This window comes from Trachinotus anak, unplaced genomic scaffold (assembly GCF_046630095.1).
Source record: "Trachinotus anak isolate AG129_WGS33_773 ecotype Australia unplaced genomic scaffold, CSIRO_AGI_Tana_v1 ptg000002l, whole genome shotgun sequence".
Taxonomy (NCBI): domain Eukaryota; kingdom Metazoa; phylum Chordata; class Actinopteri; order Carangiformes; family Carangidae; genus Trachinotus; species Trachinotus anak.
This window is the reverse complement of record NW_027273853.1, coordinates 22,211,041-22,225,681: the sequence shown is the minus strand read 5'-3', so window position 1 is coordinate 22,225,681 and position 14,641 is coordinate 22,211,041. Positions and strand designations below refer to the sequence as shown.

General features: G+C 39.7%; 1 protein-coding gene across 3 annotated transcripts in view; it reads right to left on the bottom strand.

The window, feature by feature from the left end:
- Positions 1-7,622: 7,622 nt before the first annotated feature.
- Positions 7,623-14,641, bottom strand: part of kiaa1549la (KIAA1549-like a) — a 104,900-nt gene continuing 97,881 nt past the window's right edge. For all 3 annotated transcript variants that reach the window (XM_071506259.1, XM_071506251.1, XM_071506269.1), the window contains 4 exons: positions 12,614-12,759; positions 12,369-12,523; positions 12,214-12,276; positions 7,623-11,171 (listed from right to left, as the gene is read on the bottom strand). In XM_071506259.1, coding sequence (XP_071362360.1) covers positions 12,247-12,276; positions 12,369-12,523; positions 12,614-12,759 — 331 coding nt within the window. In that variant the 3' untranslated portion in view covers positions 7,623-11,171; positions 12,214-12,246. The remainder of the gene's footprint in view (positions 11,172-12,213; positions 12,277-12,368; positions 12,524-12,613; positions 12,760-14,641) is intronic.

The window sequence follows — 14,641 nt, the reverse complement described above, 5'->3', positions numbered from 1 at the left end:
GATTTCCTGGCTGACAATGTGACGTAAATTAACATCAGCTTTTCTTTCTAACTTGTGTATTTATGCTGACGGCACCATTGGGTTTATGTGTATGTATTTTATTCAGGATAAAGCATGGGTGGCAGCTTTTATTTATAAATGAACCATAGTCTTGTTTTATCTTTAACAGTGAGGGACAGTTTACTCATACACTGTACTTAAGTAAAAAGCCTACTTTACTTGAGTATTTCCATTTTATGCTGTTTTTTTTACTGCTACTCTACTATTTTTCAGGGGGAATTTTTACTTTTGCTACTACATTTGTTTTGTTTTACAGCTATAGGCACTAATTAGCCTACATTACAGATTAGAATTTTATTTAGGATGTAGTATATACATAAACATTTAATTTAAAATGAGTTTGACCAGCAACAAAATAAAAATACTGCACATTTGTTCTAGTTTTCAGCGTGGGTCCTGTGCCACATTTACATCATACAGGAAACATTCCCATATAAATGACTTGACTCATGTCAAACAGTTTGTTAACTGAAAAGCTAGCACGGTTAGCTCAAAGGTTGTCCCAGAAGTAGATCCCTATGCAACAGCTGATCTAGAGGGCTAATGTCTGTGTTTACTTTAGAGTTGTTTGATTTAGAGAGAAGCGTTTAAAAGGATTTATAGGTATATAAAATTAGAAGTAAAGGTTTATTTGAAAAGCATGATGAGGCTTTCTACAGTGGCCCTGAGGGTGAAAACACAACATTTCAGAAAAATTAAAATTAAAATTACAAAAAAATTCATGTTGAATTTTGTTGTGTTTTCACCTTCAGGGCCACCGTACTTTTCCTTAAAAGAGCTGACTTACATTCTCTCTCCAACAAGTACTTTGTGAATTTTGAATGCAGGACTCTGAGTATTTTTACACTTAAGTATCACAGATTTTATTTAAGATATGATATTAAAAGCTATGAGTATTTCTTCTGTCACCCTGCCACACGCTCATGAGATTGAAGCATTGAAGATTATATATCGTTTTCAGTTTCCATCTTTCTGCACTTCACAGAGACATGTGAGAGGAACAGTGCAGGTGTGCAGTGCATCATTGTGTCTTTTGATTTTTAGCTTCAGCAGTGACAGATAGCACAGCAATCTGTCACTGCTCATGCAAATTACCAGTTATTCTTCTGTTAGTCATTCCAGGCAAGCTGCTGTTGTTGTGGCATGAAACTTGAAACAAATGACTCCCTTGAGTGCCACAACAGCACCTCTTCCATCAGCTGTGAGTTTCCTGAGTCATCTTTGTTTTATGTTGTGCAAATATAGGAAAATCTGATTGCAGCTCAAAGTTAGCATAAAAAATACTCATGTTTTCTTGTTCCTAATTTTTGAGGATGCTTGGTAGGATAGTTTCCATATTTTTCGTGTTGAGTCTTTCTATCTTTTCTTCCCACAATCCAAACACATGCAGGTCAGATGGATTAATATGAGTGTACTGGCTCTGTGTTGAGCTCTCTTTGACACAGTGCCAACTGGAATAAACTCCACTACCCTGAAAATGATTAAGTGGGTAAGGAAAATGAATGCTTGCTTTCAAATGGTATCAAGGCTGATTTTTCTTTTAACTGATCAGGCTTCAAATGTACAAGGTTACGGCCATCCATCTACAGCACGATACAAACTTTGGACCAAAGCAACATATTCTTTTTGTGCGTGTGTGTCAAGACATGTTCTGGCGAGGAGGCAATGGAAGTAAATGATCTGACACCAATTAACAAGATCACAAACCACCTTGTTGTCAGAACCAGTCAGCCTCCAGCTGAGGATGCAGATACAAAAATAGAGGAGAAAATGAAGTGTTACAGAGATAGATGGATTGATGGATGGACAAGGGTGAAGGAGCGGAGGAGGAGCGACAAGTGTGTGTGGTGAGAGGAGAGAGGTGGTGAAGGGGAGTACAAGGCGCGCCTCGGGCAGATCATGGGAAAATAGTAGTGGTTTATATGCTGCAGTGAGAAAACTGGATAGATTGGCTTTAGCATGTTGTCAGTCAGCTGGTGGGAGTTTATGATGAGGAAGTATTCCTTCACAATTTCCACAAACCTCAGAGTTCAAAAAAGAGTAAAGTTCATGATCTCAAGTGAAAAGAGTCATTTGATTTATTTAAAACTGCCCTGTGTGTCTTATATTATCTCTATAGACACATGCATGTATTATCCAAAGCTCTTCTTATCTACATTGGGCTATTTTGGAGTTTGAAGATTGCTTTCAGTGTCTGGAGCCTCCTATCTGACTCTGAGAAATCTTACACCCACTCAAGAGTCATACATGATGACACTGTTTCTCCTTCACTTCACAAGAAAAAGACCCTCTGGAGCTCTGTGGTTGTGTAACATGTGGACCATGTATTCTTTGTTTGTTATTCTGAACAGGGAAATTCACATTTGTACAAATGTAATTTGCTATAATCTAAACCACTGACTGTTTTGTATGAGCATATAAACAATAGTTTGAGGGTTTTTCTCAGTGGTGGTGGCGCAGGGACTGGTGTTAGTTCTCCAACTGCATCACACAGTGCCATCTACTGCTCAGCTTCTGTATCTGCTCCGCCTATTACTGTAAACACTAGTTAGAAGTTTCAAGGACCAGTTAGTCACAGGGTTAATGGAGCCAATGCCCTGAGGAGCCTGAGAGCTAAAGCTTGTATGCAGGTATAATTATAATCAAATTGAGCAAAGTGTAAAAGGACCTCGGGGCCAAACCAGGGGAGCGGTTCCACTAACATGATCCCTGCTGTATTACCAAATACAGCATGTTTAATCACATCTATGTATAAAGAATAGAGTTGGTTTCTTATACTCAGACTTTTCTATGGTCTGAAAAAAAATCATGAATGGTTCGCGTCCATCACTGGAGCTCTTGATAGATAAATCCTTCATCTGAATGAATTGCGTGTTTATACTAAAAATAAAATACCATATATTAATAAAAGAAACTGGATTCAAAATGAATGTTTGAGTCTCCAGATCACATCATCTTCATGAATGCCAGTTTCCTGTGAGGTTTTTTTTAGATTGTATTATTTTCATTGGCATATTTTGACACAGAAATTTGTGCATTTGTCATCGTGCATTGTCTGTTAGTCTTTGATAAATAAAAGTTTAACAAGAAAATCACATTCATTCAGTTAAAAATAAATCTTTTAATGAAGCTTCTGCTCCAGCTGCACTGCCTGTGAAGTCGAAAGGTGGGGAGGGCGCCTGAACCTGCTCTGTGCTCCCACCCAGCCGGTTTTCTCTGTAGAATTATTGTATCTTTATAATTATATTATTATAGCTTCCCTGAGTTTTTTCTGCTGGATCTGAGACTGACCAGGAGGAAGGAAGACAAGCAGCACAGCAGCCACTGTGTACCCACCAGGAGTTGGAACACACACTCTGCGCTGCCAGGCTGAGACAAAGAAGACAGGAAGTGTCTACTTTATGCTCCTGCTTCAGGTGTGTTGGCGGGATGTGTGGAGCAGGCTGGCTTCAGGACCTGACAGAGATGCTGGTGGGAGAAACAAAGAAACCTGGCCCTAGTGATTGGGTCATCATAGTGCACACAGTCTTAAACCCCATGGCTACTTTCTGCAGAACAAACCAGCAGTGGAGTATTTACCCGGATTGAGTGGTTGAGCTGCACTTGACTGTGAGTATGTGTCTCCTTCGGGGCACCAGAGGAGCAGAGGGCTGCTGGGAGAATCTCTCTGTTGCCAGAAGAGCCAGCACATACTGAGAGTGAGGAGGAATGAGGAAGTGTGGGGATGGGCAGACAGGGAGGATTATTGAGTTCACGGGAATCTGAAGACGCACTGTTTGATCAGTGATGAGCTATTTCTGGTCACTATGTATTCATCTTATGTGCTTTAATTTTCCACTGTGCATTCTCCATCTTCAGGAAATAAATCACTCTACTGCCTTTGCTGCACATTAGTTCGAGGGGGATCCACACGTTTAAAAGAGAAGTAAATTCTCATAATTTGAATTTATTGGATAGTGACAGTTGAGATGATGGCAGTAAACAGCCATAAAACTCAAGATGTGCTTTCACAGGAGTTATGTGCCACAGCCACAGCTGCTCCAGGCTGCCCCCCGTGCCTCTCAGTCTTCATGCTATGCTAAATTAGCCTTCTGCTGGCTGTAGCTCCATATCTTCTACAGGCATGAGATTATTTATCAATCTCCTCATCCAACGCTCAGCAAAAAAACAAGCATTAAGCATTTTTCCATTAAGTGTTTCATCCAAAAATGTCTGCAAGTGACTGAGTGAGTGATGAAGTTATACCATTGGTCGGCCGAGGGCTGGATTTCTCACATTAGCTTCAAAATTTTCTTTATTGACCAAAGGAAATATACAGTAATCTAAAAACTGGAACTTACCTGCCAGACATACAAATGTAAATATAAAAACAGGGAAAATCTTCAAAAATAAACTACCTTTAAAAAATAAGGATGGATGAAAAAAGAAGGAAAAAGGCAAAGGGGTACATAAGTACACAAATATCAACATATGGATTCAGAGGTGATAGGGAAAAGTTTTCATGATTTTCCAAACGTTTATTATTCTGTTAAATAAACTGAGTGACTTGAGTAGATAATTTAGTTCTATAAGAAAACGTGAAAATTTAGGAATTGAATTGGCATTTTTCTGTTTTTGCTCTTCGGCGCAAACAGTTTCTATTACATCATCAGGGGGCGTTTACAGCTGATCCACAGTTTTCTACCATGTTTCCTCACATAATTCCCAAGACCTTTGTTATAACAGGCCTAATGTGTAGTTTATCATCAATAGGGACACAGCAGAGAGTAACCACACATCTCAAGCTAAGATAACAAGGGCATAACATTTCGAATTATAAAGCCACTTTGCTCACAAACCTGTCTCTTCTCTTCTCTCCTCTCCTCTCCTCTCCCCTCCTGTCCTGTCCACACAACTGTAATTACAGTGTCTTCTTTTTCTTATTAGCAGATAAGACTTTCATAATTGTTCCCTAGAGACCTTGGCCAAACTTAATTAACGCTGGCTAAACACTAGCCTCTCTCTTTCTGTCTCTTTCTATTCCTCTTACCCTTTATCTCCCTCATTCTCTTTGTCCTCCTCACCCCTCTCTTCTGTCTATTTGTGTCTCCCCCTCTTGTTAGACAATGGCATCAGCGGGGAGAAGTAACCAGCGCGTCAATGATAAATACAAGAAAGCCCTTCACAGAAAAATGAAAGCTGGACTTGACACGGGCTTGACTCAGACAACACTGAACAACTGGGGCTTATTGCTGTTGTGTGTGTTAACACACTCGTTGAACTGAATAGTGTGTGTGAATCTATGTGTGTGCGTGTGAGTGAGTGAGAGAGAGAGAGAGAGAGAGAGAGAGAGAGAGAGAGAGGATCTAATTCCTCTGAGCAGTGTAAGCCCTGAAATCGCGCTCTGATCTTCAGCTCTGTAGCCCACTCTTTTATTCCCATTTGTTTGACTTAGAGAGATTAGCCATTAATTACTGGCTAGAGAAATTAAGCACACACAGACACACACATGCACACATACAACAACACACAGATAGTGTGGTGTAGAGCCGTTAAATAGTGCTCATTACACTGACCTTACTGCACAGGCCAAAGATACAGAAAGCTGAGACAGCTCCTTGTACAGGAATTACATACACGTGTTTGCACGCACGCGCACACACACACACACACACACACACACACACACACACACACACACACACACACAGCTGCTGGGGAAACTATTGGTCCAAAGATGCTGTTCTGGGCGAAATCTGGTGGGTTTTAGCTGAGTATAACATCAACCTCCCGCGTGAGAGAGCAGGGGATTAGCACTGGAGAGACAGGCTGACCAAAGCCAAGACTATCCAATATCACAAACACAAGGCACCTGAGCAAGCACAAAGGCAGGCAGTTCAGTGTTTACACAGAACCCTTCAAAGCTTCCCAAAGCCCTTAACATCATGTAGAGCTTCATTTCAAACTGTGCAAATGAGCCCCATGACCCCCAGATAATCTTAATAATTTTCATCTCAATTACAGATCAAATGACAATGTGTAATGTATAAGGAGTCAACCTTACTGAAAAACCTACATAAACTTATATTACCAAACTTATGCTTCTGCGTTTATGTAGTATGAAGTTACTCACAAATCGAGAGCCAAGCTGGAGTCTTTTAGCAGCTTGCAGGATTCTCCATCTTGTTAAAGCCAGAGCAGTATTAACTCCACGGTCAGTCTGGGAAAGTAATTCAGCCTTGTATTTGTCCACTGAGACCAAGGTCACATGAATGACACTGACAGCGCCGATAAAAACTTTTAAAAACTTTATGGATGGTTTGACGGCACACCAGCTGACCAGGATTTCAGCCTGTTTTCCTAATGGCCAATCTGCCTGTGTTGTGGTTTCATCTCTTTGTCTCTTTGTTGGAGGCCTTTTTAGACGAAAACTGGCAGGTCACTTTTACCTGAACTCTGCACTGTGCCATCTTGCACGTGGGCGGTCCCAGTACATAAACACTGGGGGGGGGGGCAACGGTTCAACAGGGAGGACATGCACACACACATGGACTAATATGCACACACTGCCAGACCAGATACCAAAACAAAGAACATAGAAACTCAGATGACCACACACATAAAGGGGGTGTGGCTTTGTTTTCTATTCAGGATGCGATGACTACACTATATCTTTACATATACATTAATTGTTGTAGTAGTTTTTGTAGTTTGTCAAGCACCATTAAATTAATTGTCACCAAAAAGAAAAATAAAACAAAACAATGTATCTCAAACTTGCATTTGTTATTTTTAACCTGTCGTGGAACAGTGACTTCCTGTCTACATTACTGATTGCTTTTGATTGGACAATGTTACTTGTGTTTCTAAGTAGCTAATTAACATACAACTAGCATATGAACATATGACTGTGCGTTTGAAACTAGCACAAACATGTAGCTGCAAAGAATTTGGAAAGAACATCACACAAACTAAGTAATGGATTTAGCAATTGCCCAACCCTGGAAACTTCCCTCCCCTCCTCTTGAGCACAGTAACAAAGCAAACACAATCCAAAATTCACTTCAAAAAATGTCATTCTTCAAAGTGACATATTATTCTTCTAGGTTACAAATGGAGGCATAAAAAGCAGGGTTATCTAGACTGTGATTCACGGCTGTGTCTGTTTCAGTTTAGAGAAACCTCCACCACAGACACGTTTCGTACTATGTTGCCTGCATTTGAAGAGTCAAGGTCACTGACAGGGCAGCACAAGCCGCTCAGCTTTCATCCCAGGGACAGAACTAATTCCTCAAACATGTTTTATTCATTATGCAACTGCCTCACCTCTGAATGAATTTTATTTATTTTGCATGTGGCTGCCCACAAAAAAATCACAAATATGAACAGACAAGTATTTTTGTTTACCTGCTGTAACAATTTCCAGAAGGTGGAGAACATGGCTGTGGTATCGTGGAGGCCGAGGGAGCGCTGAAGTTTAGCCCTGTGCAGCGGGTGTCTGCCTCCCTCTGGTGGATGTAAACTGTTTAACATTACACACACAGCAGTTTATTCTTCAGTAACATCGGTCACACATCAGCAGGTTTGTCTTCACAAATTTATTGTCTTTATTGTTTAAATTCACCAAAATTTTTTCTGCATAACTACATCCAACAGCTTTCGCAGTTGTCGTCACTGTGACCTCATTAACACCCGAGTGACAACAGTGTGACATCATCAGCGCCGCCATGACATCACAGCATCATGACATGGCTCAAACGGCAGAAAAAAACTACTGACAGTCAGTCCATCCCAGAGTCCGTCGTCAATAAAAGCATCTCGCCGCTACCCGTGTAAAGCACAAACATTGCACATCAACTTATAGCATAGCATCAAGTCTCCCGCAATTTACTGCTTAAAAACCAAAACCCACCCGCCCCCTCTCTTTAACATGGAGTCAAATAAAACGATAAACATGAGTGGAAGTGTTTTCTCCTGAACCAAACATGGGTTTACAGACCAAGTACAATATAAAATACAGTGGTTGCTGCAAGTATCAGTAATGGTTATGATGAACACCAATAGCACTGTGTGCGCAATCATAATGCTCCAGTACTGTGATCTCATACCTTTGCTTACTTTTCCCTAAATATCCACATTTAATATTTATCATGTGCAGACCTAGATTTAGAAAAAGGAGGAATATTAAACAAACACTTTTTCTTACCTGTGCTACTTTCTAGATACATTATTAAACAAGATTAAATGTTGTATTTGCTTTTGAAATGTATCTGGGTATATTTTATAAGTTGACATTCCCTTTTAAATTTGCATTCGAGGCCATACATATTGACACAAGGCCTTAGATGGGATTCTAGAAATACTGGGCACGAAATCCCCCAGAGAAACCCCCACCCCCCCTAAGAATTTTTTAACCTGCTACTTAAACAGTCTTTCTCACATTTCCTATATCACATCCATTGTCAAAATATATTTCTTGTAAATTTTCTCTCCCTATATAACGATCTGTTGTTTTAAAGCTGGTATATTTATGTTCTTATCCTAAAACAGTCAAATTCTTTTGAGTTTCAACTCTAAAAAAATATCAAAATCTGGCTTTAAAACTCCGCTGTGTAATATGTGAGTTACTGTATAATGCACATTCTCTTCAAGTCATCAGAACCTTCTCTTCCCCTATAATAATACTGTGCACACTCAGTGTCCTTGATTGTAGCTACAGTCTTGTCTATGGGTCCAAAAAAGATGTGTCATCATTTAGCTGGATATTTGAAAACTTTTTTTTACTCTGATTATGCCTCTACAACTTCGAAAGGATTTCTAAAATGCTTTTAAAGAACTGGAATATTTCATGCTATATGGCAGCATTTTTGCATTGATTCAGCTCTTTTCTGTGATGGTTTGGGGTCTTTATAAAAGTGCTCATTTCATTTCAAACTACAGGTACTATCTTTACATTTATATCTTTACTATCTCTCTGTTCTGCCTCATCATTTTCTATCTAATATACTCTCATTTGGTATCACTTGCCACTTTTGACACAACACTGTATATCCTAGCTGTTTATATGTCCACTTAGTGAAGTTAATATATGGCTATAATCTCCTTTGGTACCATCTAAATGATGAGAAGCCTAACGTACAGTGTGCTCGTAGATTTCCTGTTGTCCTCAGAAAAAATGAGGGTAAATATAATTTAGACTGTGACATTCTTTATACTAAAATTTACACCTTTTTTACTATAAGACTATATTAGGTTCAAACATAAAGAATACTGTAAATGCAGGGTTAGATCTGCTCTACTTGTCACTCTAAACTCTCCATCTTTTTCTTTTGTAATAATATTTTAAGTTCTGTGTTAGTAACACTATGAACCACGATGATCCAGATGATACTGAAATGTGTGCATCCTTCAGAAAGTCAAAGAGTTTCAAAAACAGTCCTTCATCATAAACGCTGAGAAACTAAAAGGAAGAAAAATGGCATCAGAACAATGTCAAGCAAAGTTTCCCTCCCACATTACTTGCATAAATCTCTTCATAAAATCATCTGCTATATACAGTAATACATTTAATTGTTACATACATGGCTCATCCAAGCCTAGCAAGTCTCTTGAACAGTACTACACCATAATCCAGTGACCATGTTTTCATCCCTCTTCATCAAGACCAAAATAACCAAAAGTCAAAGTTCCTTATACAGTAGACATCTTTCAAGTAAAAGAAGTGTTTTTCTAAGAATACTGGTGCGTTCACATAATTGTAACAGACTAGAGTCAAACAACAATTGAAATCCCTTCTAATCCAACTCATCATATTGTAAATGTTTTTATCAAAGGCGCTCGTATCTGCCATAACCTCTGCAGCGACTGCAAAGCTACAAGTCACAGAGGTGCATATGAGCAGGATTTCAGTGTGCATATTTGACCCCAGTCTGCCTCATGGTTATCGGACAAAACTTCATAATCAGATGACTGACAGAACATAGTGACTAATTCTTGTTTTCATTGCTGAATCTGATGAAGGAAAAAGGTAAATGAAGTATTTTTTTTTAAAGTACAGAAATGCCATCATAACCACAGACAACTAAGCCGCCATTTTCTCTGCTGAATGTAATTTTTTTTTTTTTTTTTGCCTTGAAATAAGGTGAGTGAAAGAGAAACACTCACTACATCTTTTTTTGTACAGTAATCCATTGATAATAATCAATGCACAAAAGTAAAAGACAAAACCACACAAATATCCAAAAACTGAAATTGAGACAGCTCAAGACATGATATTTTTTTCCGTTTTCCTTTGATTTTTCTTTTTTTGTCACTTAAGTTTAAAATACACATATTAACCAGCTGTAGAAGGTTTACATAGGAATTTGGATTCATCAAAAAAAGCACAGTTTTAAGTCAGTCCAGCATTCCTGGCTTTAGAGTGGACTTAGGGGAAAGTCCAGGAGGGTCCAGTCCAGTCCAGTTCAGAGAAGTAGACTATTGGCCACAGCTGGGGCACTGCTGTACTGGTAACGCAGTGCTGAGGGCCATCGTGTGCTGGGCAGATGGCTGTTACTGTACGATGATTGCTGGGGCAGAGAACTTGTCACACTGCGCTGCATTTCTCACTGTACTGTACTCACCCTGTTCGCCCACATGTGTTGTTATACAGGGAAGCACAGTACAGCTTCAGGCAGCTCATCTCAGCTTAGTTCAGTTCAGCAGCGTTGAGGGGCCTCTGGCTGTACAGTGGTGGTCACTACAGAAGAGGCAGTCTACATAGAGATAGTGAGTAGGGGGCCCAGAGGGGCCAGTAAGGGCCGGTGAGGCCGGGGGCTCAGGGAGCAGAAAGAATACAGAGAAAGAGAGAGAATTATGGCTGAGCATTTGCATTGGTAAGGACATTGAAGTGGAGTTTTGACCAGGTGACAGAGCTTACAGGGCGGACGAGTTCTGAGGGATGAGAAACGCTTTGAGCTGCAGATGAAATGGGCTGAGAGCAGATAGATGGAGGCGCGGCCAGTGGAGAGAGGGACAGCTGGAGATCATGTGGGGGTCAGGGGGGGTCCACTGGTGATGAAGGGAGGGAGTGGTGATACAGCTCCAGAGAGTCTGCTGTGAGAAAGAGGTCCTCTACCCATCCAAAGAGACACCTGCAGGTAAACAGAGTGACCACATAAGACAGACCTGCCATCACATCAGACATTTAGATTGATTCAGCAGCTACTGTTTGTGATTATTTGTGTATCAGTTCAGTATAAAGATCTGTTTGTCACATGAATTTGAACATAAGCTTTCTTAAGGGGATCGCAAGGAAACTGAGAAAAGCCATACTCACAAATATTCTTTTATCCCATTCCATCAAGATAGCTATCTCAAGATATCAACATATTATCAAGAGAAAGGTGTTTTTGTTATCCCGAGACAATGAGATATTATCAGGAGAAAATTATTTTTTGTTTTCTTAATGTGGTAATGTGATAATTTTCACATTATTTCAACAACAAAACTCTGTTATCTCATGCAAAAAATAGTTTTCTAATGATAATATGTCATTATCTCGAGATAACGAGCCCTGTTATCTTGAGAGAATGGGATAAAAAATATTTGCAAGTGTGACCTTTCTCAACTTCTGTTGTATGGAGAGCTTGAAGGTCCAAATTGAGATTCAAAAAAAGATTTTTACTATAGACTGTACACTCCAATGTGGAAGTGCTTATTATGTGTGTTGTACCATCCATTTTTATTTAACCTCCACTGTTAGAGTTAAAAACTGTTTTATAAAACAGCAATGGTCTGCAGACAGTTATCAGACAGGAGTCAATGGTATGAATATGTCTATGTGAGCTTACCTTCCTATTAGTGACTGAGCTATGCTAACAAGCTAACAAGTTTGCTTACTGACTGTTAGTGTGCTCATTAGCTTGAAGATCATCAACGCTGTGATTTGTTTCAGTTAGAGAGAGAAGATTCAAAATGATAAGAGGTTATATCTTGACATTTGAATCTTACTTTTTTTTTTTAAATCACTCCAATAGACCAAAGTTGTTTCTCTACAGCTACCCAGCATTTACTGCCTTTGGATATGAACATAAATAACACTTCTCCTTGTAAAATGACAAATTACAGAAATTCCCTTCATTGCTAAACAAACATGACGACATAAACTGGCAGTGCTGAGATGCGCTGACCCACCAAGCTTGCGTTCAGTGTCACAGGTAGACAAATTCAGCAGATTGTTTCAAGGTGACGTGAGTTCTGTGGGGAGAAGAGAAGAGCTGCTTCACACACTGGAAAAATACTCTTTAGAGAATGTGTTTGCAGCTCACTGTGTGCAGTATGTGTCTCACCGGCGTGTCGTTCCACTGCCTTGGCAGGTCCTCTGGCTCAGGTGGGTAGGACATCCAGGACGGGCTACGGTACGAGGACGGCGGCGACATGACGAAGTAGTCTGAGTAACCCGGGCGGTTGGATGATATAGCATAGACTGCTGTTATTGGGTTTCCTGTGAGATGTAAAGATGGATTCAGTCAATTAATGGACTTTACTTAACATAGCCCTGTTTCCATTTCAACATCCTAGAATTCTGTCTTACCTGAGTAGGTGGTAATAGACTGGTCAACAGTAACAGCAGGGAAGGGGGTCCTGGACAGCGGCAGGTAGGGAGCACCGTTGTGCTGCTGGGCCTGGAGGTCTGAGGCCTCTGACACACGAGGCTTCAGACTAACATCAGGGGTGGAGCTGATGATGAAGGAGGGACAGATGTTACTCGACATGTTGTCACCAACTAACTCTTCAACTGATTAGCTTTTTACAGCAGTCGTTTAATGCTGTAGCACAAAACTAAAGCAAATGAAGCAAAAAAGAAGGTGAGATCAGTAAGTGTCAAATATTTTTTTAAATTTCAACTGTGGAGGAAAGCTTTGTTTATTCCTACTTTTCCACTGCAGTGGTGGATGTAAATAACATCAACCAGAAAGGCTGAAATCTCCAAAGAAAATTTTAGTCTGTTTGCTTAAACTTAAACAAGTGGAAGTGCAAACAGCAAACTGGTAAAAATGTCTACAAAATCTTGATAGTTTGCTTTGTGGCCAATATGACAATTTTATGTCACGGTTGATTGTACCAACTGTACTCAGTCTACCCTGATAACATGGATTATGATTGGCTATTGATGGCTATGATGACTGTCTACATGCGACTTGCCACATAGGATCTCTTTATATGTGATGTTCAACTAAACTGAAATTTCACTTCAACAGTTCAAATGTCAGCTGGTATGTAAGCATCGACAGCAGATGAACGGTCAGTTTGTTTATGTTTGGTCTTTTTGAATAGCTTTTTCCTATAGACACATCAAGTATGGTCTAATTATATTCAAAGTATTTTAGACATACTAATAGTACTTAAAGACATACAATATTACAAGCCAAGTATTGCCACAGGAAACAAGACAGCAATGTGTTTGTTTGATTGTTTGTTTGTTTTAAATGTAGTTTCATTTTGCTGCATGGGGTAAACATAAACAATCCTGGCAAGGCAAAAATGTGGTCAAGGCAGAACACACACTTACAGTAACACGGTGTCATTGTATTACAGCATGTGTTTTAATCTGCTTCCATGAAAAAATATTTTAACAAGAGCAGAGCTGAAACTAAAACCCCTAAGATACTTTTAGTTCAACAAAAATAAATACATGATTCAGTTTATCCTCATCTGAATTTTACGCCTTAAAACCTTAATGTGAAAAAAAGACAGAAATACAAGAAGAAAATACAACTGAATAGCTGTCAATCCAAATACAATATGAAAAATCACAATAATTGAATCATTCTGAGACTAAACTTCTGACGTCTGACTATAATTTCAGGAAGTTTTCAGTGGCTGAACTCATGATCATAGCTATGTCTGTGTTCCAGAGCCTCGTCATGTTGTCTGTCCAGACCACCATTTTCCATTTTCAGTGTGACAGGTTTTTTTCAATTTGTTCCCACTTCTTCTACATTGAAATCTCCTCCTCTCCACTGTAGCAGCCCTGGCTACTGTTGAGTGACAGTAAAGGACCAGCGAACAGATGAAGTCATCGCCAGACATCAGGACTGTAATGCACTGTGCACACCGATGCCTCACAGTGCATACTAAGGAGGAATTAACATGCTGCACTCGTCCTCCCTGAGGGCACAGAGGAGCTTATGTATGACATGCTGAGTGATTAACTACTAAAACATTTAACTTCTGGTTTTAAAGCAAGAATAATGGTCACACTCACATAGTTCTGATTCAAAATGAAATGAGTAATGAGTAATTAGAAAATTATAAAACCAGCAAAGCTGTCTCTGTCAAAATCTTATTTGTATCTTAATGAAATTCTAAAAATCTAAATTATATTCTTGTTAGGATGTTATTGGGGTTCTTATCAGTTGAGTTTGAGCGTTCCTGTCAGTCTGCAGCGCATCGCTGCTGGAGCATGTTAAGTTGCATGTGTTATTTTCTCCATTTAACCACTAGATGGCGAACATGCTCCTCTGTGCAACCCCAAAACAGCAGCGCAGTCAATCACTCTCTGCAGTGCTGAAGTGCCCAGCAACATGGTGCACACAGCAGCAGCATTTAAATGAAGAAG